This window comes from Syzygium oleosum, unplaced genomic scaffold, assembly GCF_021117445.2.
Source record: "Syzygium oleosum isolate NSW1041296 unplaced genomic scaffold, Sole_v2.1 Sole_v2.27, whole genome shotgun sequence".
In the NCBI taxonomy this organism is placed as follows: Eukaryota; Viridiplantae; Streptophyta; class Magnoliopsida; order Myrtales; family Myrtaceae; genus Syzygium; species Syzygium oleosum.
The window spans coordinates 1,395,918-1,417,241 of NW_026607511.1; the positions used below are offsets into that span (position 1 = coordinate 1,395,918).

At 42.2% G+C, this 21,324-nt stretch overlaps 2 protein-coding genes and 1 long non-coding RNA gene across 3 annotated transcripts; all 3 read right to left on the reverse strand.

Annotated features, from left to right (window-relative positions):
• Positions 1–710: 710 nt before the first annotated feature.
• LOC115684330 (probable choline kinase 2) lies at positions 711–5,691 on the reverse strand. The gene is made up of 8 exons (XM_030609068.2): positions 5,404–5,691; positions 4,202–4,559; positions 3,693–3,814; positions 3,333–3,525; positions 2,169–2,286; positions 2,010–2,057; positions 1,248–1,348; positions 711–931 (listed from the first exon to the last, which is right to left on the reverse strand). Exons 2-8 carry the CDS (start codon positions 4,550–4,552, stop codon positions 773–775), a joined length of 1,092 nt encoding a protein of 363 aa, XP_030464928.1. The 5' UTR covers positions 4,553–4,559; positions 5,404–5,691; the 3' UTR covers positions 711–772.
• Positions 5,692–10,018: 4,327 nt separating this feature from the next.
• LOC130135072 (uncharacterized) lies at positions 10,019–13,180 on the reverse strand. The gene is made up of 2 exons (XR_008814541.1): positions 13,057–13,180; positions 10,019–10,240 (listed from the first exon to the last, which is right to left on the reverse strand). It is a non-coding gene; the product is annotated as an uncharacterized LOC130135072 (long non-coding RNA).
• A 723-nt stretch (positions 13,181–13,903) lies between these two features.
• LOC115666622 (root phototropism protein 3) lies at positions 13,904–17,602 on the reverse strand. Its single transcript, XM_030588318.2, is given in 5 exon segments — positions 13,904–14,283; positions 14,286–14,775; positions 15,330–16,616; positions 16,735–16,804; positions 17,085–17,602. Coding segments are annotated over 5 exon segments (1,992 nt in total). The 5' UTR covers positions 17,198–17,602; the 3' UTR covers positions 13,904–14,251.
• Between the last annotated feature and the right edge of the window lie 3,722 nt (positions 17,603–21,324).

A 21,324-nucleotide genomic window follows, 5' to 3' on the forward strand; every position in this document is an offset into this window, starting at 1 on the left:
AAATAGTAACCGCGAAGTTCATCCAAAAACCGCCGACAACGATGACACAGAAAACAAGAAAGTTCAGATACCGGAAACAACGAAAGGATGGTAACAACAGAACTGTACAGTGATCACCAAAGTACGCTCACAATTTATGCTATCTCATCTAGATTCACAGTCAAAAGTTAAATCTAGAAATTTAAAACCTTGACATTTAATTGCTGGTACGATGATCATCTAACCATTTTCTAGGCAAAAGGACACTTTAAGTGCCATAACTTGTGTACGGAGATCACTTTGGTGCCATACCTTTTTTTCGGATCACTTTGGTGCCAAGTCAGAGGAAAAACGATCACTTAAGTGTCATAAGTTTTTTTTGGATCACTTCAGTGCTAAAATTTTTGAAAAAAGATCACTTAAGTGCTAAATTTTTTTAAAAACGATCATTTAAGTGCTAAAAATTTTGAAAAACGATCACTTAAGTGCCAATCTCCGGCGAGCCACGTCAGCTTCAGAAATTAATAAAAAAAATGCCACGTCGGATTTCCAGTGAAAAATTGTGTACGGCACCGGAGTTGACACTTAAGTGATCGTTTTTCAAAAATTTTAGCACTTAAGTGATCGTTTTTCAAAAATTTTAGCACTAAAGTGATCCAAAAAAAACTTATGGCACCAAAGTGAGCGCCGTACACAAGTTATGGCACTTGTAGTGTTCTTTTGCCCCATTTCTATGGATAGGAGATTGACAACATCGTACTTTGCTTCGCATCTCGACAATACTTCGACCAAGTTAGAAAATGCAAGACCAGGGCACCCATTTAGGTGTTGACTTGTGGTCGGAGCGAGGAGTTTCATGTGAACTCAATAGCATTGCCCTTGTTGACCAATATCTTTCAAACCGCTGCCTTGAATATTCCATATAGTCAAAGTCGATTTCATTCACGTGCTCCTGAAAGCCAAATAGAAAAGGGGGAAAGATCAATGATAAGATTGAAGCTTTCAATTACCTTCAAGCTGTTCTCCGTTCTAAAATGAGAATGGTACAAAAATAAACCATCTCTTTGACATTGTACTAATCGAACAACGGCAGTGTGAGATGCTACGCAACTTCAAGCACCAGCATATATTGTATAGATTTCACATGGCAATACAAATTTCTACCTGGAACGGTCGTGCAAAAGAGAGAGCTACTTCATAGTACACTATAGAGTAAAATGGTGACTTTGAGATAGCAAGAAACAAAGCATATGGGTATATGTACATACTGATATTATTCCCCATAGTCCCCAGAATAGATGACTCGCCAAAGTATACTTCTCAACATCTTGGAGCAGCTGCTCTACCTCAACATCAGTAGGTGCATCACCTGCTTAGAGGTTTGACATTCCAGATTGCACCATAAAAGACTATAAAGATAAGGACAACAAGAATAGATAGAATGCCTGACTAGCTAGTTCATAGTTCTTCAAATGTGGCTCAAAACGCTTCTAGAGGTTTTGAAGAAAATGGCTGTTGGATTTGCTCTGCACAAATCCATTCAAGCATGCACAGAAATTAGAAAATTTGACTGGGAATGAGGTTCAAATGCCTATCTTGCAGTTCTGAATTTCACTGTCAAAGGTCTTAAAGATTATTTTAATGAGGAGTGCAAATCACATGCAGAACCATATTTTGTCAATGTGTTGGACACTAAACTTCTTTGAATTTTTGGTCGCTAGAGACAGTTTCTTGGTTGCCAGAAACTACCCAAAAGTTTTCTGGTCTTTCCGGTGAGCAAATATTTTGGTCGCTAAAAGCTGTCTCTGGCAACCAATTCAAAATTTGGTTCTGGCGACCAGTTTTAAGCGACTGATTTCTCGCAAGAGAGCTGTGTTTTGTGGTGATTTGCCTATGCACGTCATAGTAAGTTGGCCCGTGAAAATGGACTGACCAAAAGTAAATTGGAGCAACAAAGCAAAACCCATGCCATTTGTATCTTATAATTCTTCACACATAAAAGAAAACGAAAAACATTAAAAGAATTCTACCTGAAGTACTCAAATAAGTCTGCACAAATCTTCTACGCTCCTCTAAACCTGTTGAAATCACAATTTTAAAGCAAAGCATTTCTATTTGCTACTCAGAGGTAGATGAAAGCTAGGAGGAAGTGGAAACAAACAAAACAACATGGTAAAATAATTGCGCACTTGGATATTTTCCATAGTCCAAAACATGTGGAGTCTCGGTATGATAGTCGGCAGCCATCTCGCAGAAATGATTTGCAATATCAAAAGCAATTGGATTGTAACTGGAATATTCATAGTCCTGATGAGGTAGAAGAGAGAGAATTTGAGAAACAATAGCACTAATTGACATCTTCATCTGTCAAGCTACCCTTATTAATACATGAAGAAAGCATTAACAAGGAAATTTAACAATTACATAGACAAGGGCAATCTTCTAAGGAAAGGAAAAGCACATGAAGAGTGGAATTGACAATAATCTTTCTCTACACAATTTGCACTAGTTTTCTTTAATAAGTCTGGGCAATAAACCCAGTATGTGAACAGCAGCCACAAGGATCCTGTATATCAGTTGAATCAAGTCTATAAACTTATAGGAGATGAATATGTAACTAATACGACTATTCTTAAGCTTCATGAATCAAATTCATGGCGACATTATCACTGGCAGTGCAACAAAATGAAGAAGATGAATTATCCAAATAGTGTCCCAAAATGGTGAAATCAGAGATCATCACAAGAAAATTTCGATATATGAACATCTGCTGAAAGAAGTATCTGCAAGAAGGGGCAGACACAACACTCTGCCATCCAAAGAAAGAGTAAGTGAGATGTTGTCTGCAAAGTTTACATCGGAACCTTGCAAAGAAATTCAACTTTGGATAGGAACTTTGCAGAGGACATTGCACTTGTGATTGGACGGAGCCACTTTCTGTTTTTCTCCCTTCCAACTACAAAATTTTCATTTACAGCATATCTCACATTATTTAACTTCCATCTCGACCAGTAAATCTTATCATTCTGTCTCCTTGTGGCTTTCTGGTTTCTGCACCATGAAAGGAGTTTTCTACAAGAACTGTAATACAAACTTTCTGAGATACCCCCCTACCAAAAAAAAACTTTCTGAGATACCCTATCTCTACTGCTCTGAAGTAACAAAATCCTCAATGGGTATTTTTAGGTATGATGAGTTGGAACAATATGTAGAGCACTCCCTAGGGGCATGAAATGGGCTTATTCAATGCTGACCATCTCATTAAATCGAACTTAAAAGTTTGCACTCACAAACCGCACGTACTAGCCAAAAAAAGGAGCAAAACAACATAATTCACTTGTGAAGGATCTTACGATGATGGTTATCGCTTTAGTGTCTTCATGTATCATTATGTTACCATACTGTAGATCATTGTGGCAAAATCCAATACGTTGATCCCCTGCAAGTTCGCTTTGCAAGACAAGAATTTCGTTTTTTATGGCATTCAAGTGGACAACCTGGGCTTCTTGTGGAGTAGCCATACGCTTGGCCATTCCAAGCCACTTTCTGGAAAATTTGCAAAGAAATAAACAATCTTACACATCTTTGTATAGAAGTACTGCTTGTGCTATATTCAAGAAAAATGTGACATCAGCAATACATGTAACACTATTATATTTCCTCGTACACCCGAGAAAGTAGGAATAATGACTAGGAAGAAACAAAATCCATACCTTAGTCTATCCCAGAGAACAACATCCTTTGAACCCGGCATATCGAGGTCATGAAACTCTCTCATTTTAGTTGCTATACTAGCAGAAATGTCAGGGTTCCTAAGATCAGAAGCCGAAAATGTCTGCATCATCCCACACAGTCAGATGAGCTTAGCTAGCCGTCAATTTCAGGTGACAGATAAAATAATAAAAGAAATGATTCTGTACTCATCCTCTTGTCATTCTACTTTTCGAAAAGCAGGCAAAAAATTTGGCAAACAATTGCAGGCTTAAAACTCGTAAATTGGTTTTGCAGGAATCGCCCAATTATTGCTGCAAAATGCTTACATTGTTTAAACAACCGAAGACTACAGTGTTAATCTTCCTTTTCTTCCCTTTCTTTTTAATGCGAAGAAAGACCGATAACGCAGTCACATCAACCTCATTTCGAATCTCTTTGTGTATTGTGATTTGTTCATCATTTAGTGAGAACTTTAAATTTAAGTGTACACCAAGATAAGGAGAAGTACCCGTGCATGAATGAACTCTTCCACTCTCCCGTTAGAGAATCTCCCTAAAAGACGAGGCCCTTGCCCATTCTTGGAGATGAACTCGAACGTCCGAATCTCGTTGTCCCTGTCAAAGAACACCTCCACACCCTCCCCGTAAATCCGGACCAAAACCTTCCTCGAGATGTGATCTTTCGTGGTCGGCCAATTTATTTGGAAGACTTCATTCGTCATCGTGCCCCTGAGTGGGATCACCTGTAATGCGGTTGAATCAACCACGTCTTCCCACTCGGACGCCAATGAATGCAAGATCTTCTTCGTTTCCATAGCTAAACAGTCTTTGCCCCCCATCGGATGCTCAACGGCAACCATCGTAGATCTGGTAATTTTTATCAAAATAACCACTTGAGTTAATGGTGCTCCATAAAATCTGGTAGCTTCAGATGAGAAAAAGCTTTGAGGACCAAAAATGGAATTCTGACATGAATATAACGACCTCCCTTTCTATGTTAAGAACGTCTCCCCTTCAATCATGTTAAACTGTCCTTGTGAGTTGACTAAACAAAGTATTTGCTACATCCGCAACAACAAGAATAACATATAGATCCCGACTTCTTCTCGTCACGAATTCAACGCCCGGATGAATGATAATCAACAAAGGAAGAAGCTACGATGTCGTTACCATAACCACTTTCAGTAGAGGAAAAGAACAGACCAAGGCCACGAAAACGATGGATGAGAAATCAACATGGAATTGAAGCCTCGTCAGCTCATGAACCGGATATGGACGTGTCGACAAACTCGACAAGTTGCGCAACATTCCACAACACGAAATCCAGACAACAAAACCAATCATGTACTTACCCATGGCTATTCATATACAAGTAAATTCTAATTAAGTCGCGTTCCCTGCGCACAACTCACAGGCCTTTTCCCCACATCAAAAGCCACTTGCAACGTCACATTCGAAGACGAGCGCCACCGGGATTCCGAGCATCGGCATGAATTGAAGTTTCAAATTCATTGACGCGTAATTTCTCTCCTCAGGGCAAAACACCATTAAAGCACAAACAAGAAAAGAGGAAAAGGAGAATGCAGATCACGGGGAATCTTGGCCAATCGTCGATAACCTCTGTAACTCGGATCAATCACGATGAGTCATAGAAAGTAGCTCTATCCGAGCGCGTGTACAGATACAGAGAACTGCGGGAGAACCGACTCACCGGAGAGGATCAGCTCCGGCGATCAATCGACGGAGAGGGGTCGCGGGGTAACGAAAGCCTCGAGAGCTCGGGGGGAGGAAGAAGATCGAGAGCTCTCGTTGCCAAGGAGATCGGAACGAGAAAATCTGTTTCTCTTTCTGTTTTGGCAACGGACAGCGCGGGACAAATGGAGAAGAAGTTGGCCGCCATTCGAATTTTATAAGGTTCCTCGCGAGCCTTGCACGGCCGTGGGATCGTGTAACGAGATTAACGGTCGGACCTCGGAACTTGGAAGGGAGGAAAGGTCTTAAAGCTTGGCCATTACAATTTCCAACATTTTTATTTTATGCTGGCCAAAAAAGTATTTCGACCGGGATGGGACCCACCTCACCCGCCGATGAAATAGACAATTCAGACCCGTCAAATGGGTCGGGTCGGGTAGGTCTAAAATGGTCCGATCCCAACAGACTCATTTACCATCTCTCAATTCCGTGTTCACTTACTCACTTTATACTCTCACCTAAATTTAAGTATAAGTTTTTTTCTAAATTGGTGAAATATGTAAGCATTTTAGCAATATGGATCGAGTCGGGTAAATATTGGGTGTGCTTTATTAGATTTGCATTGCATAAAAACGAGTTAAAATAGGACCACAATTTAATGCATAAACGATTTATAGACATTGAGACGGGCTACGCCTACAAACCGAAATCGTAAGAATCGAGACCATTAAGTCAATCTCGTGCTGGAGAGAAGCTAGTGCTGGATTTCGTTACAATATATTGTGACTTAACACAGAACCCAGTCGTCGAATCTTGTACTATACATATAAAACTTCCGTAGAGGAACATCAATTGACGTGCAATTGGAATATTTCTGCTTTTTTTGGGGTAAAAGATTACTTTCAACTTCATCTCCATGTTTTTATTAACTCACATGCCCCTGAAAGGTTTTATTGATTCACTGGATTTATGAAAGATCGTAATGTTTTCGATCATGGATTTTCTCCTAAAAGAAGAGACGCTTTACATTTTCTTCGAATCTGGAATAGTGTTAGATATTCAAGAAATCGCCCTATTGTTATCTTGACTACTTTTAAATTAGCATTGTGTCCCTTAATTAATGATTCGCATTATGATTCATTAATTTTGGGGCCCTAATGAAATCTACCGGTAAAAAGATTTGAGCATTAGGATTACGATATTGAGGTAGGTGACCCAACTTTACATATTTGTTTGAAGTGGCTCATACTTTGTATTATCTTTACTCTTATTTTTTGAAATTTTGCGGTGAAAAATGAGCTTCGACTGACTTGTAAATTCATATATAAACTCTTTTCATAATTTTTTAAAATTTGATCAATACTTTCAATTTTGACTGGATAAAAAAATGGTTAATATCACGGAAAACTCCAAATTGGTACACATGTGACAAATTTACCTAAAACTAATTTTTTGACCACAAAAAATCCCAAACTGGTACACTTGCGATAATTTTACCCTCTATTAGTTTTCGTTAAATTTTTTCGTCAAATTTCTGAGTTGGATGACATGTGGCAGTTGACAAGTGTACAACTTTGGGGTTTTACTCTCCATTTGTTGTAGGCATATAAATTTGTAGTTTTTCGTGATATTAATTCAATCTAACGGAAAGGAAATTTGTCATAAATATACCAGTTTATGATTTTTTGTGATCAAAAAATTAGTTTGGAGTAAAATTATCACAGATGTAACAGTTTAGGATTTTTGGTGATCAAAATATTAATTTTAGGTAAATTTATTATAAGTATACCAGTTTGAGATTTTCTGTATTATTAACCCTAAAAAAATAAAGTGGCGAGTCATTTCAAACTTTTCTCTAAGCCAAACAAACCTATAGAATGATCCGCATCAGACACGAGTGGCAGTGGTGTAATTTCATGCAATCCGAAGGGCATTTACTTATTGTGCATAGTCCGAATCGGAATCTATTCGGCTTGAGTTTTTCGGAATGAACATCTTTTCCTACTTCTTAACCATCCCATTCCCTGAACTTTCGTGGTGGTTTTTCGCAAAAAACTCTCCCGAGAGCTTCCTTCTCCTCTTTGGGGGTCTTCCTCTCCCTCCGTGGGATTCATCCTCTCCCTCAATGGGAGTCGTCCTCTCCACTTGGTCAGAGTTTTCCCTTTCTTAATCGCATCATCTTCACTTAGTCCCTTCTTATTCCGCTTCTCGCCCCAGGTCGCCAACTTCCCCCCCGACCGAGACGAGGATGATCTGCTCCGTCTGGGCTAAAATTTCATCTGCTGGTTGTGTGATAGTGAAGTAGTAGAACCATTCAGCAGCAACTTGGTGGTGCTCGGTGATGTCGGTACTAGAGTGGCTCCCCGTCTTCTTCAAATTACTGAGGTATCAGTAAGTGCACACCAAGTGTTTGCTTTTTTGCCTGATAGAAAATCGTCAGAGGAGTGTGGTGTTTTCTTTGGCGGCGGTTGGTGACTGAGGAAAAGGAGGGGTGATGTACTCTCCTCTCTCGGAAGTACTTCCCTCCACCCATTGGGGCAGCCTAGCCAGTGGAAACCCAAAATGTCCCTCTTCTTCCTTCCCCAATATAGCTCGATCACCATGAACCATGAACTGCTCCTCAGTAACCTAAAGCCTTGTCAACTCAACACCCACCCATAACCCTTCAACTTGTCTCACTAAAATCACTCTCTGGAGCGGAACTCAACTGTGAAGACAAGTAAGTTTTGTGTTCCTTCAGCTCGAGGAACTACAGTTGCTGCGATTAAGCTCCATCTCCATGGAGCCAGATGAAGATGCAAATCACAGGTTGGTCCTGCTCTGCAAAAGATTAGGAAGAATGTGGTCAGACAACGTCACTAAGAATGTCGGAGGGATTCTGGCATCAGCGAAAGGCAAGGATGGGAATTTAACTTTGATAGGGCAACTCCTTAAAAATCCAAAAATCAACTTCCAAGCTTTCCAAAACACAATGCGGAGAGCATGGCGAGTGGAAAATGCAGACTTTACTCCTTTAGAACAAGGTATTTTTGCAATAACCTTCGACCCAAGCTATGAGGAAAAAAGTGATGGACCGAGGTCCATGGTCTTTTATGAACAATCTCTTGATCTTGAAACAATGGGAACCAAATACTACAGCTTTAAGCTACAACTTTGACTCGTGTGACTTCTGGGTACATATTCTGGGGCTTCCTTTTGAGTGGATTTCAGAGGAAGTTGTTCGAGAAGTAGCTGGCAACATCGGACAAGTGCGAGAAGTTAAAATTGAGACAAGAGGAATGGTGTCGTATGGAAGGGTGCGAGTGACATTGGATATTAACTTACCCCTGCAGTCAGGAATGCTTGCTGACAATGAAGGGAAGAAAATCTGGCTGGATTTTAAATATGAGAGGCTCCCGTATTTTTGCTTCTCATGTGGGAAAATAGGCCACTATGCTTCTGACTGTGAAGAGGTGCCTTTTAGCGTCGATGATGTGAACACTGATGAGGATAGACTATTCGGCCCTTGGCTGAAGGCCGAGGTAAGCAGCAACAGCCCCTTCAGGAAGTTATTTCATGGGAAAGACTTAGTTGAACCTATGGTAGAGGAAAGCATCCCGGAGACACCTACCCACTCTGGACAAATAGTGATCTACGATGAGAGCAGCTCCAGCCAAATCCAGAAAATCCAGCATGTTAAGCAGGATAGCACAAAGACTAATCTTACTGCAATGAGTATTCCAGCAGGTCAAAGTGAACATTTGGTTAAATTCCCTGTTACATTGGCTGGAAATCAGGCACCTCCCAAGAAACCAGATCTTAGTCTGGTACCAGCTAGTGCCAATAAAAAGAAACAAAGTGGACAGAAAACTCCCGTTCGCAAGAGGATTAGAAGGTTCAGCCCATACAACGCTCAAGGGGGCAAACCGTTACTCATAGATGAAGATCAACTACTTGAAACGCCAATCCAGGTGGTGGAAGGCTCGGGACAATGGGCTGTGGTTGCTAGCCCTAATAAGCCATCGGGATCCATATGAAGATTTTGAGTTGGAACTGTCAGGGGTTGGGCACACCTCTGACAGTCCAAGCTTTAAGAGGCCTAGTGGCTCAAGAAAGGCCCGAGGTACTATTTCTCATGGAAACAAAAAACAGAAAAGAAAAGATACACTGGGTAAAGAGGATGTTGAAATATGACGAGTGCTTTGTGGTTAACCCAACGGGAATAAGAGGCGGCCTAGCGATTTTGTGGAATGTCCCTGCTGATTTATCAATCTTATCAGCTTCAGAGGGATTAATAGACATCGAATGTGAAGAGGACAACTATAAAATGAGAATGCGAGTCACATTTGTCCATGCACCAACAACCTACAAGGAAAAAGACAAGATGTGGGGAAAAATATATAGAATCAGCTAGGTAAACCAGCTGCCTTGGGTGTGCTTGGGGGACTTTAATGAAATTATGTATCATTGGGAAAAGGTAGGCAAAAGAATGGCTGAGCACTATAGACTCCATGCTTTTAGAGAGTTCCTGCATAACTGCGAACTAATGGACCTCGAAAGTAAGGGTTGTGCCTTTACCTAGTCAAACAATCATGAAGTAGAAGAGCTGGTGAAAGAAAGACTGGATAGAGCAGTTAGTACTCTGGATTGGAGACTACAATTCCCTGAGGCAGAAATCTATGCATTACCGGCTATTGGTTCTGACCATAGCTCGATCCTATTGTCTACCTATCAAGCCCGTAAGAGGCAGAAGAAAAATTTCAGTTTCGAAGCTTTTTGGCTAGAAGATGAAGAATGCAAAGAAGTTATACAAACAGCATGGAATTCTTCAACGCATGCGAATGAGGGCCTCTTGATCAGGATGGGAAAAGCTGCAGCTGCCTTACAAAGCTGGAGTAAGAAGAAATTCACAAATGGGCAGGACAGGATTAAGCTCTTAATGGGGCAAATACAGTGCATAATAAACAGTCCAGCTGCTGAGAAGGAAAAAGAACAACTACAAAAGCTGAGGGATGACATTCAAAGGCTATGGAGTCAGGAGGAGATGTATTGGGCAATGCGTTCGAGGATTAATTGGCTCAAGTGGGGGGATCGAAACACTAAGTTCTTTCACGCCTCTACTGTACAGAGGAGACAACGAAACAGAATTTCTATGTTGAAGGACTCAACAGGAAACTGGATCCGAGACCAAGAACAACTAAAGAGGATGACATATGACCACTTTAGGGAACTGTACACTTCAGTTGGAGATCGACAGTTTACTCCACTACTTCAATATTGCTCTTGCCGTGTGAAGGAGGAAACTAATCTCAGGCTGATTGAGGACGTAACACTAGAAGAGGTCAAGCAAGCAACGTTCCAGCTTGGAACCTCAAAGGCCCCAGGTCCGGACGGCTTGAATGGCCAGTTCTTTCAGCATCATTGGGAAGTCATAAAGAAGGAAGTATTTTCAGAGGTCAGAAACTTCTTCCAAACTGGTGTGCTAAACCCCCTTCTGAATCGAACACTTATCTCTTTGGTGCCAAAAGTTAAAAACCCAGAGAAGCTGGACGAGCTTAGACCTATAAGTTTGTGCAATTTCGCATACAAGATCATTTCCAAAGTGCTAGCAAATAGGCTGAAACCATGGCTCCCGGAATTGATAGAAGTTGAACAGAGTGCCTTTATAGGTGGACGACAAATACAAGACAACATTCTTGTAGTCCAGGAAGTTCTGCATCAATTACGGGTTCGCAAGCGTAAACAGAAGTTTCAGGCTGTCCTAAAGTTAGACATGCAAAAGGCGTATGATCGGATAGAATGGGATTTTCTGAAGGCTTGTATGATTACAATGGGGTTCAATGAAAGATGGGTGAATTTGATAATGCAATGTGTTACAACAACCTCTTTGAGTGTCAAGTTGAATGGGGAACCCCAGCCTTTCTTCCAACCTACAAGAGGGATAAGGCAAGGGGACCCTTTATCCCCATACCTTTTTATACTGGTTGCAAATTTCCTGTCAATGCTGATGAAAAGAGCTGTACAAGATGGCACTATCAAAGGAATACAACTCAATAGACATTGCCCTGTACTATCTCACCTACTCTTTGCAGATGATTCAATATTTTTCCTCGATGGTAAGCTACAAGAATGTCAGAACCTAGCTGCAATCATTCACCAGTATTGCTTTGCCTCAGGACAAGCGGTTAAGTTGAACAAGTCAGGGATATATTTCAGCAAGGACTGCCCTAGTGAATTAAGAAGTAATATGGCTAGAGAACTAAGAGTCCCAGAGATTGAAAAGACAGGGAAGTACTTGGGTATTCCTTCTGATTGGGGAGCATCTAAAAAGCAAATGTTTGCTTGGATCCTAGCAAGGATAAATATGAAGCTTGAAGGGTGGAAAGAGAACACAATGTCTAAAGCGGGGAAAGAAATTCTGATCAAAACTGTTGTCCAAGCATTACCTCAATATGCTATGTCAATTTTCAAGATTCCACTTTCAGTATGTCGAGCTATTGAGAAAAAAATCACAGCCTTCTGGTGGAAGAACCAACCAGCAACAAAAGGAGTGCACTGGAGGAAGGCCGAAGTTCTCAAACAGAGAAAAGACAGGGGAGGCCTTGGGTTTAGGGATTTAATATCTTTTAACAAGGCCATGCTGGGTAAACAAGCTTGGCAATTAGCACAAAATCATACAACTCTGTGCAAGCAAGTTTTAAAGGGTATCTACTACCCAACCAAGAGCTTCTGGAAGGCAGAGAAGGGATCCAGACCATCTTGGGGATGGCAGAGCATACTCATGGAGCGCACATCAATTGAAGACTCGGTCATGTGGTCAGTAGGGAATGGGCACAATATTAACATCAGGGAGGATAAGTGGCTCAAAAGGGGAATTATAGGGGGACCGGCTAATGCGGGGGACCCAAAAAAGGTTGATGAATTGATAGACTAAGAGGAAAGCACATGGAAGGAACCGCTTTTGCGACGACTATTCGATGAACAAGTAGTACGAGAGATCCTCACAGTACATATCAGACCACAAATGAATGAAGACAAACTGATCTAGACAGGCACGAAGGAAGGCGACTACACTGTTAAGAGCGGCTACAACACCCTTCGAAAAAAGGTAAACACAGAAACTCAACCTGCCTCCTCCTCTCATCAAACTCCTACTAAACTCTGGAACAGGATATGGAGAATGAAAACTCCCCACAAAATCAGAAACTTTGTATGGAGCGTATGCCAAAACGTACTACCAACGAAGGAAAATTTGTACAGAAGGAAACTGGTACCTGATCTGAATTGCCCATTTTGCCGAGTTCATGCAGAAACCACAGAACATCTATTCCTACTATGCAAGTGGACGAGGGAAGTCTGGGATGTTCCTGCACTCAACATCCAGATATCAAAATACCAAACTTTCCGCTTTGATGAATGGCGATTAAATTCATACCCAAGAAGCAACAACTCCCCCGAATTTGAGTTAGTCTCTGTTGTCCTCTGGGAAATCTGGAAAGCAAGGAATAGCCTCGTCTTTAGAAGGCTCCTCCCGGACCCACGATTCTTGGTTGAAAGAGGACGACAATTGCTAAAAAATTTCAACAGATGGAACAACCTTGACAGACCAATTGAAGCTGTAAACCACTCTGAGGAGGATGTCTGGAGTCCCCTAGAGAGGGGCAAAACAAAGGTAAATATGGATGCAGCTCACCAACCTGGTTCCTTTGAAGGTTCAATAGCTTGTGTACGCCGCAACTCAGCTGGGATCTTGATCGACGGCTTTGCCAAGGACGTCCTCGCCTCCTCCGCCGAACAAACCGAGAGCCTAGCCATGGCGGAAACCCTCAAATTTCTCTCTCCTCGTGCGGGTGAAAACATAATCCTGGAGTCAGACTGCCTAAATCTGGTCAATAGCTTGAAGTCTCCATAAGGTATGTTGTGGGAACATCGTGCTCTCCTCAGGGAAGCACGTGAGCTGTTGTCTTCGTTTTCAAACATAAAATTGCAGTTTTGTAATAGGTCCAGGAATAGTGTCGCGGACTGGGTAGTTACGACACACAGTAAAAAAGCACTCACTGAACACTGGTTGACTCAACCTCCGCAGGCCCTTAGAGATATGCTTTGTTTTGAGACCCCGAAAATGGGTTCTGTCTTTACTAGATATCAATGAACAGTCTTTTCTTCTAACCAAAAAAAAAAAAAAACCATCCCATTCCCCACTAAATGTCAAAGAAAGAAATGTCTGAACTTCAAGAAATCATCAGGGAATTGCCAACAAGAACAACTTTAGTCCTCTTCTTAACTCTTTCGCCTCGAAAAATATAGGTAAAAAAAATGTGGATTAAGCCATCCTAAATTCGTTCTAGAAAAACAAAATTGACACGCACACATTTTTGGGTTTGACAAAGCTGATCTAAAAAATTCGAATCATCTAACTGAATAAAGAACAACATAATGTCCAATTCGAAAGCTTAACTCCTAGATAAAAAGATGCGGAATTCTTTAACACCATTCTCATGTACAAGTCGGATTAAGAAGGGTTGCCCACATGAAATAAATTGCGCAAAACCTGACTTTGATATCATAATGGAATGTCCAATCTTAAACTGATGGGCGGATAGAAATAACATAGAAACATGAGATTTAACATAAAAGAATAACCGAAAAAGCGGAAAGCTCACTCTCAGCAGACAAATTCTTTTGTTTTGTTTTTTTCTTTGTGACCCAGTTATGGTTTCCCAAGTTCTTGTAACACCTACCAAAATGAATCAACTTTGTAACCCAGAAACCAAATTGAGAAGAACAAAAAAGGTATTTTCCTTCCATGAAAATTAATTCTTTTTTTCCTTTCATCACTTCACTTTTATTTCCCCAAATCTCCTCAGGAAATTGAGTTTCTCCACCTCCTAGGAGTCTTCCTGGTTTGATCTGCACTTGGCACCTGAGGCCCACTGTCCTGGCTCTCCAAGTTGTTCATCTTGGTGAGCTTGCTCAGCTTCTTCCATCCGCTGCTCCAAGCCGACCCTTGCTTCGGCTTCGCCATCTTGTCAAACTGCCTCTGCAGATTCTCCATGTCATTTTGCAGCTCGAGGTACTTGGCCTTCATGCTCTCGAGCTCGAACTTGAGGGTGTTTATGTCCTTCTTCGCGGCCGCCCAACCTTCCTGGAATGACTGCGGGGTCCCTTCCAGGAGGGTCTTCCGGTTTGGTATCATCGGCTGGTAGTGCACATCGCCTCCGGTTTCCTTGAGCGAGCTGCTGGCTAGCGCGTTGCTTATCTTCACTTGCTCCGAGAAGAGGACTTGGACAACCACCCTCAAGGGGAGCCGCTCGTTCTGTGCGGCATGCATGCACGCGTCGATCGAGAGCTTCTGACAATCCATCACCCGGCACAGCCGCTTCCTCTCATGCTCGGTGAGCGTTGGATGTGCCTGTCAATTTGTTAATATCAATCTAACAGCGGAGGATGTCAAATTTTGCATCAAAATCAGATCCATGAGGTAAATTTTCCTGTCATTCACAAGATTTCAAATTCATGACATACTTATTGGAAGAAAGGCAAAAGTTACGACTAATATATAGGTTGTGAAACGATATTATGTTCGAATTGATTGGTGAACGATTATTTGCACAAAACTCAAGAAATTAGTTTGGTGTGGAATCAAGAACATAATGGCCCGGCAAGATTTTCGGTTTGGTATGGAATCAAGAATGATTTTGTTTGTCACACCAAGAAACAGATAATCCCATTGTTGAGAAAATAGGATCCCCTGTCAAAATTTATGCAGAGATCCTCAGTGAGCAGATAAAATTTAGGTTTGAGATCCTCAAGAGATTACAAGTAACACAATCCACCCTAATCCAATTGTAAGGCTACTTTGCAATCACAAAGTTTCCGCTATTGCTTTGCTGGTACTATCATCAAATGTTGAGCAGATAAAATTTTAGAGGTGATTAAAGAGACCGAGAGCAAAGAGTCATTTACCTTGAGATACGAGTCGACTGCTCGGTAAAGTCCATCATCACAAGTCCTTGCAGATTCAGGCAATGCCTCGGCCAGCACTTGAAACTTTGTCAATGAGAGGTTTCTGTCTCTGGACACCTCGGTGAGATAACTGTCTACTAGTCTAGCCACTCTCATCTTCGCATTTTGCCCGTTAACTCGTTGAGCACCATCATAGCCATGCTTCTCCGATAACGACTGCCTGCTCGGGCTTGAGCCCTCCGTCTGTTCCTGAACAAGAAAATGCTCCAGAAGCCTCTGAACTAGATCAACGTCGTACGAAGTCTCACTCTTATTGTACGAAGGGATAAGGAGATCGGCCAAGGTCGCCTGTTCGAATTGCATGCCAACCCGTTTCTCTAACTCGGTGACTAATGCAGGAGCCACTTTCAACATGTTTGCCATTCGTAAAAGCCGAAGAAGGAAGCTACACGTGACGCTGTCCTTCTGCGGAGGAATTATACTGATAAGGCTCTCTGTTATCATCCTCCGGTCTTTGGCCTGAACCGTGGAAGGTTCATCCTTAGTACCGGCCACGACCATGTGGAGCCCGCCTTTCCAATTACTGCTTCCACTGCTGCTATTGCTGTTCCCACTGTTGCTTCCTTCATCTCCTGCTCCATCTCTTATCAAACCTGGAAGCCACTTCGCAGCATACTGCATAATTGCCGCGCCGATCAATTCGAACCTCATGCCTTTCACTTTGATAGCAGTGACAACCCTCACAAAGTGATCAATCCTCAGAATTGAGACATCTTCGAACCACCAATCGGGAGGAGCCTGGTGAGCCCTGCTCGGGCTCGACTCCTTCATATCGTTCCATTTTGGGCTCGAGACTTTCGGCGGTTTCCCTGTGTAAGCCCATCTTATCCCTTTCGGGTTCGCACAAGCCTTCCAAGCTATTGACTCGCTGCATCTTCGTACAATTTGCAGATTCTCCGCCCATGGCGAGAGCTTCTCACAGCTTTTAAGCACTAATATTGAATCTCGCCACGAAGATAAGACTACGTAGCTCAGAAAGGCTTCGGTTTTGAATATAAGATTGCCTTCCTCCAAGTCCTCGGTCATCTCCAAGTACTCAGCCGCACACCGCAGGCCGGAAATATTGGCTGCTGTCAGATCGACGGCGACGCCATAGCAGAACTTTGCGGCCAGCTCGAAAGCTTCAGGCCCACCGGGAAGATCATCCAAAACTACCTTGCTTAAATCGGGGTCACGCGATTCATATATGATCCTGTTGAACTTCCCACTCCTAGAGAGCAGGGGATACTTCAACAACACATAAAAGGCTATGTCAAAAATTTGATAATATTTTGCTGTAACTTATCCAAAACCTTCCTCTGAATCTAAAGAAGATGAAGTGGTTTGAAAGAAATGATGGTTCTACCTTGTGTAAGTGGAAATTAACTTCTCCAACATGAACAAGAAGGTCACTTGGAATGTCAGTTGCAACATGCCTGTGTGCATTTGCAAAAATTTGCTGTTAGCCCATCAATTACATCATGAAGCGAGCTCACTTTAACCAAGTTCTCTGTTGTTTTTCCCTGATCCAAAAATATTTCTACTACCACAAAAAGGAGTAAAAAAAAAACCCTTCTTTTTCCATAAAATTCAGAGCACATCACTACCAAATCCATTCGCTTTCAAGCAGAACCTCGCTTTTTCCTCAGACTTAAAAATGAAAAAGAGAAGAAAAGCAAAGAAACGAAAAACAGAGAAGACAGAGTCTGTACTCACCATGACTGATCTCTGAGCTCAAACCCTTCTGTTTTAACCCCTTGTTTGGTGGAGCTGAGCACACCATTTCCATAATCTCTCCCAGCGATGGACTCATTTTCAGAATCCCACATGGTTGAAACCTGGGAAAGAACTTGTCGGAGCTCTCTCTTTCAGCTAAAGCGACTCTTTCAGCAGCAACCAAAAGCAGAGAAAAAGAAAAACGAGAACAAGAGCAAAGAACCAGTGGAACAGAAGATCATGGGAAGAAAAAGGGAGAGTCCCACATGGGGATGCTTGGAACCATCTTGAATTGTCGTCTTCCTCGGAAGATTTCGCAAGGCCACGCTTAACAGACTCTCACAGGCTGTGAAGGAATGGGTGGCGTCTTTGAGTGTACTGTTCTTGTCTTGGATTATCCGGAAACTCTTTTTGCTATTGAAAAAGGCTCAACAGATTCAGTGCCTTTCTCGGTGCTGTCACTTGGGATTTCTTTCAGCTGCTGCAAACTTTCTAATAATTGAGCATTTGTTCTGATCCCAGGACCATGGCAAAAGAGATTTTCTTTGATACAGACACTGTAAACAATATGAAATGAGCAGTGACTTTGCCACTGGGATTCAACTTGTGAAAGGAAAGTACGTTGTTTTGGGAAAATTTTGTCTAGTTCGTGACAATTATTTTTTAAAAAAAAAAAAAAAGGATAAAAGCTTTAATTTCTTCTAGTTATTGGGTCCAAGTCCAAAATCAAATGATTGGCAGTAAATTTTTTTTTTTCTTAAGAGACAACGGTTTATAGAGCATTTCTCGTATGAGACGATGGAGACTTGACTTGGCAATTTAATCGTGCAAAGCGTCACGACTTCCTAGAAACGCCCTTAGTTATTATTAAGTTTAGCTAGGTCCACTAAATGTGCAAAACGATTTGACAAAATAACTGTCGTCTTAGTTATGTAATCAAATTATTTATATAACAATCATCCCACAGTAGCCTTATGTATTACTTACTACCTATCATATGAACCTAATTAAAATGCACTTAGAGACACTATGCTATAAAATGAAGATATAAATTTAAACTTTAAACAACTTCAGATAGGATGGCTGCTTTTGGGAATACTTTGGGGGTTTTTGGGAAAATGCAAAGGACTTTAAGTTAAAAGAAGTTTTCCAAAATGCAAATTGTGTTTGGTAAGTTATAACTTAAAAGTCCATTGCAAAGCAACTTTGAGTAAAATAGCGTTTGGAAAAATTACACTTGCAAAACACTTTTTTTATTTTTTATTAAATAAAAGTTGAAACCCTTCGCTGGAGCCGGCAAAGGGCGGGCGGCCGCCGGCGACCCAGATCTGGCGCCGCGCGGCCGTCGTTTGAGGCCGAACGACCTCAGGCACGACGGCCGTGCGGCATCAGATTTGGGTCGCCGGCGGCCCTCGCCTGGGTTTCGTGACCCTCGTCGAGGGTCGCTCGACCCCATGCGGCCCCTGTCGGCGGTCGCCAGGGGCTGCCTGAGGTCGTTCAACCTCAGACGACGGCCACACGCCGCCAGATCTGGGTCTCTAGCGGCCCTCGAGGGTCATCTAGGTAGCACGACCTCAGGCGGTCGTGCAACCCCGTCGCTCGACCCCAGGCAACCCTCGTCGGCGATCGCCGGGGGCAACCTGAGGTCGTTCGACCTTAGACGACGGCCGCACGGTGCCAAATCTGGGTCGCCGGCGGCCCTCGCCTGGGTTGCGTGGCCCCTCGCGGCGGTCATGTGAGCTCAGGCGACGGTCGCTAGGTTACGTGACCATGTCGGCCCCTCTCCGGTCGGTTGCCGTCCCCTCATAGCCATGCCGGCCGAGGTGTAAGCGAAGAAGATGATGAACAATGACAGACAAGGCCAAAACCAAAAAATCAAAAAATTGATCAAGGTAGTTTCGGAAGAAATTTTTTTTTTACTTACCCGGGGACTTGCATGCCGAGAAAGCTGAAAGCCCAAGGCAGCCTAGGACCTGCCTTGGGCTTTCAGCCTTCACAAGGCTCACTTTTGCTTAATGGGAGTTTCTAAAATTGTTCCCAGTCACTAAATTTTAGCCCACTCAAAGCCCCTTGGCAAAGCCAATTTCAAACGCAGCCGATGTAAGCCTCAAACTAGTATGTATATGGAGTTTTGATTGATCAAACATGTGTTATCAATGGATGTTTAAAATCTTTCCACTGTCACGTTTAGATCCTTCGGATGCCTTCATCGATCTTGAGTACAACAACAGTCGCGACAATTTGGCTATGTCGGTGAACCAAAGGTTGGGGATCGGCCTAACCGGAAGCTCGTGGCTATAGTACGTAGGTGACCACATGCAACAGACAAAAACACAGTACACGGCTGGAGCATGTACTGTTTGCTTGTGTGCAATGGAGAGAGGACTCTGAAGCTGTTATGAATTCAACAGTACAAATTCCACATGCATATCTAATCGAGGTAAGTGTGGTATACGAATGGACCCCCCCTTTATTCCGGTAATTTTACTATGGAATTTAAAGATCAAAGTTCACTTTACTTTGGTTTGCTTTTGTACTACAAATGCTTCATGATTGCATCTGGTAAATTATTTCCCAACAGCCACTCTCAGAGCCAAGAATGATGAAAAGAGAGATGGCCTGACCACCACCATGCATTAGGGTTTCAACGAGCAATTTTTTTCCAGGTAAGTTTTCCTTATGGGACATCTTTTTTCGTTTCTTTATTTTTTTCTATGTTGAATGCAGAAAAAGAATGTACTAAAGGGTAATGTCTCTCCCCCACAAAGATGCACTCCAAAGTCCAAACATCACTTTTCCCCATTTTAAGGATGTTTTTTGATATTTTGAATTTTCACTTCTTTCACTGCTCATTCATTGCCCTCCATGCCTTTGTAAATCTTGTGAAACTTTATCTAGAATTGGGATCCATAAAAATGCCCCTTACGCTCCAAACAAAAACTAACATCATCCAAGACGACCGGATCAGATTTATGTCGCCAAATTGTCAAAAGGACAACTCAAGCGATGACCTCTTTTCATATTTGATGTGTGGTTATGTATTTATTCGTGCCCCTCACACCTCGTGTGACTAGCCCGGCTCACGCAATCAACCCTCCGTCTCTTGAGTTGCCTACAGTTAATTAGCTTCCATTGAATTTACGTAGAGTCACCAACCTTTAATATCATCCATAGCGATTCAATAATCGAATTCGTGTGAACTAAATTACCAAAAGTAATACTCAGAATACGGATTTTGGAGAGTGGTCTCTATTTGTGAATCACTTCACAAGGTATCTTTCATATTACGTGGGATTTCGACTTTCGAGTGTGACACGGCCATCTCCTCAAAATTGACATATGATTATAAACTACTTCTTCATCCAACGGTGTGAGAAAGTAGACATAAAAATCAGTCTGACTTACAAACACATCTAAGTCAAAGGAGGCATAAGGGGTTTGGACCAAAATCTATAGCAATATCAGAAAATGTCGTATTAATCATTGTTTCGCTTCGATAATAGAATGTACTGCAGAATATGCATCTGTTTTAGAATGGGGACAAAGAATGAAAGGTTTTGAGAAACCAAGGAGGCCACTTGGTATTACTAATGAGAGTTATGATCACCAGACAATTGAATGTGAGGAAGGGGGCCTCCTTCCTACCCGATGCCGAACGCTTATGAAGATACAGAAGAACAGCGGCCCACTGATAGATTGCCCTGGATGAGAGAGCTGTTCTTGTCTGTGCCGAACGTTTGCGAGCACAACTAAATCTGAAGCCGCTCGATCCCGTGAGACCCACGTGGGAACCACAGCTTCGAAGGACAGAGATCGAGCGGGCTCATGAACATCCGGCGCAGGTAAGAGTTTTCCGATGGGAAAACGGTCTCTCATCTCCAATTTCAGTGGTAGGTCCACCAGCCTGTCCATTTGGTTTTGATGGAACCTGGAAGATGCCCATTCAACTTTGGAAAACAGGCATTAAAGGCATTGACGTGATGACTACTTCCTTGAGTCATGCTAGGGTCTCTCAAGTGTACGAGGCTTCAGGGTGAATATGGGATCTGTCTTATCCTGGAACATGCTGACTTTGTAGTTTTAGAAAAAAGTGTCAAAAAAGTCTTAAATCTTTTGCTTTGATAGCAGTTGAGTCCCAATTTTTTTTTTTGGCGCCTGTCGCGACTTAACCTCCGGCATGTGCACCACCTAAGGTCGGCTAATGAATTATTAAGTCTAAGCCTAATTCGGGCCCACTCAA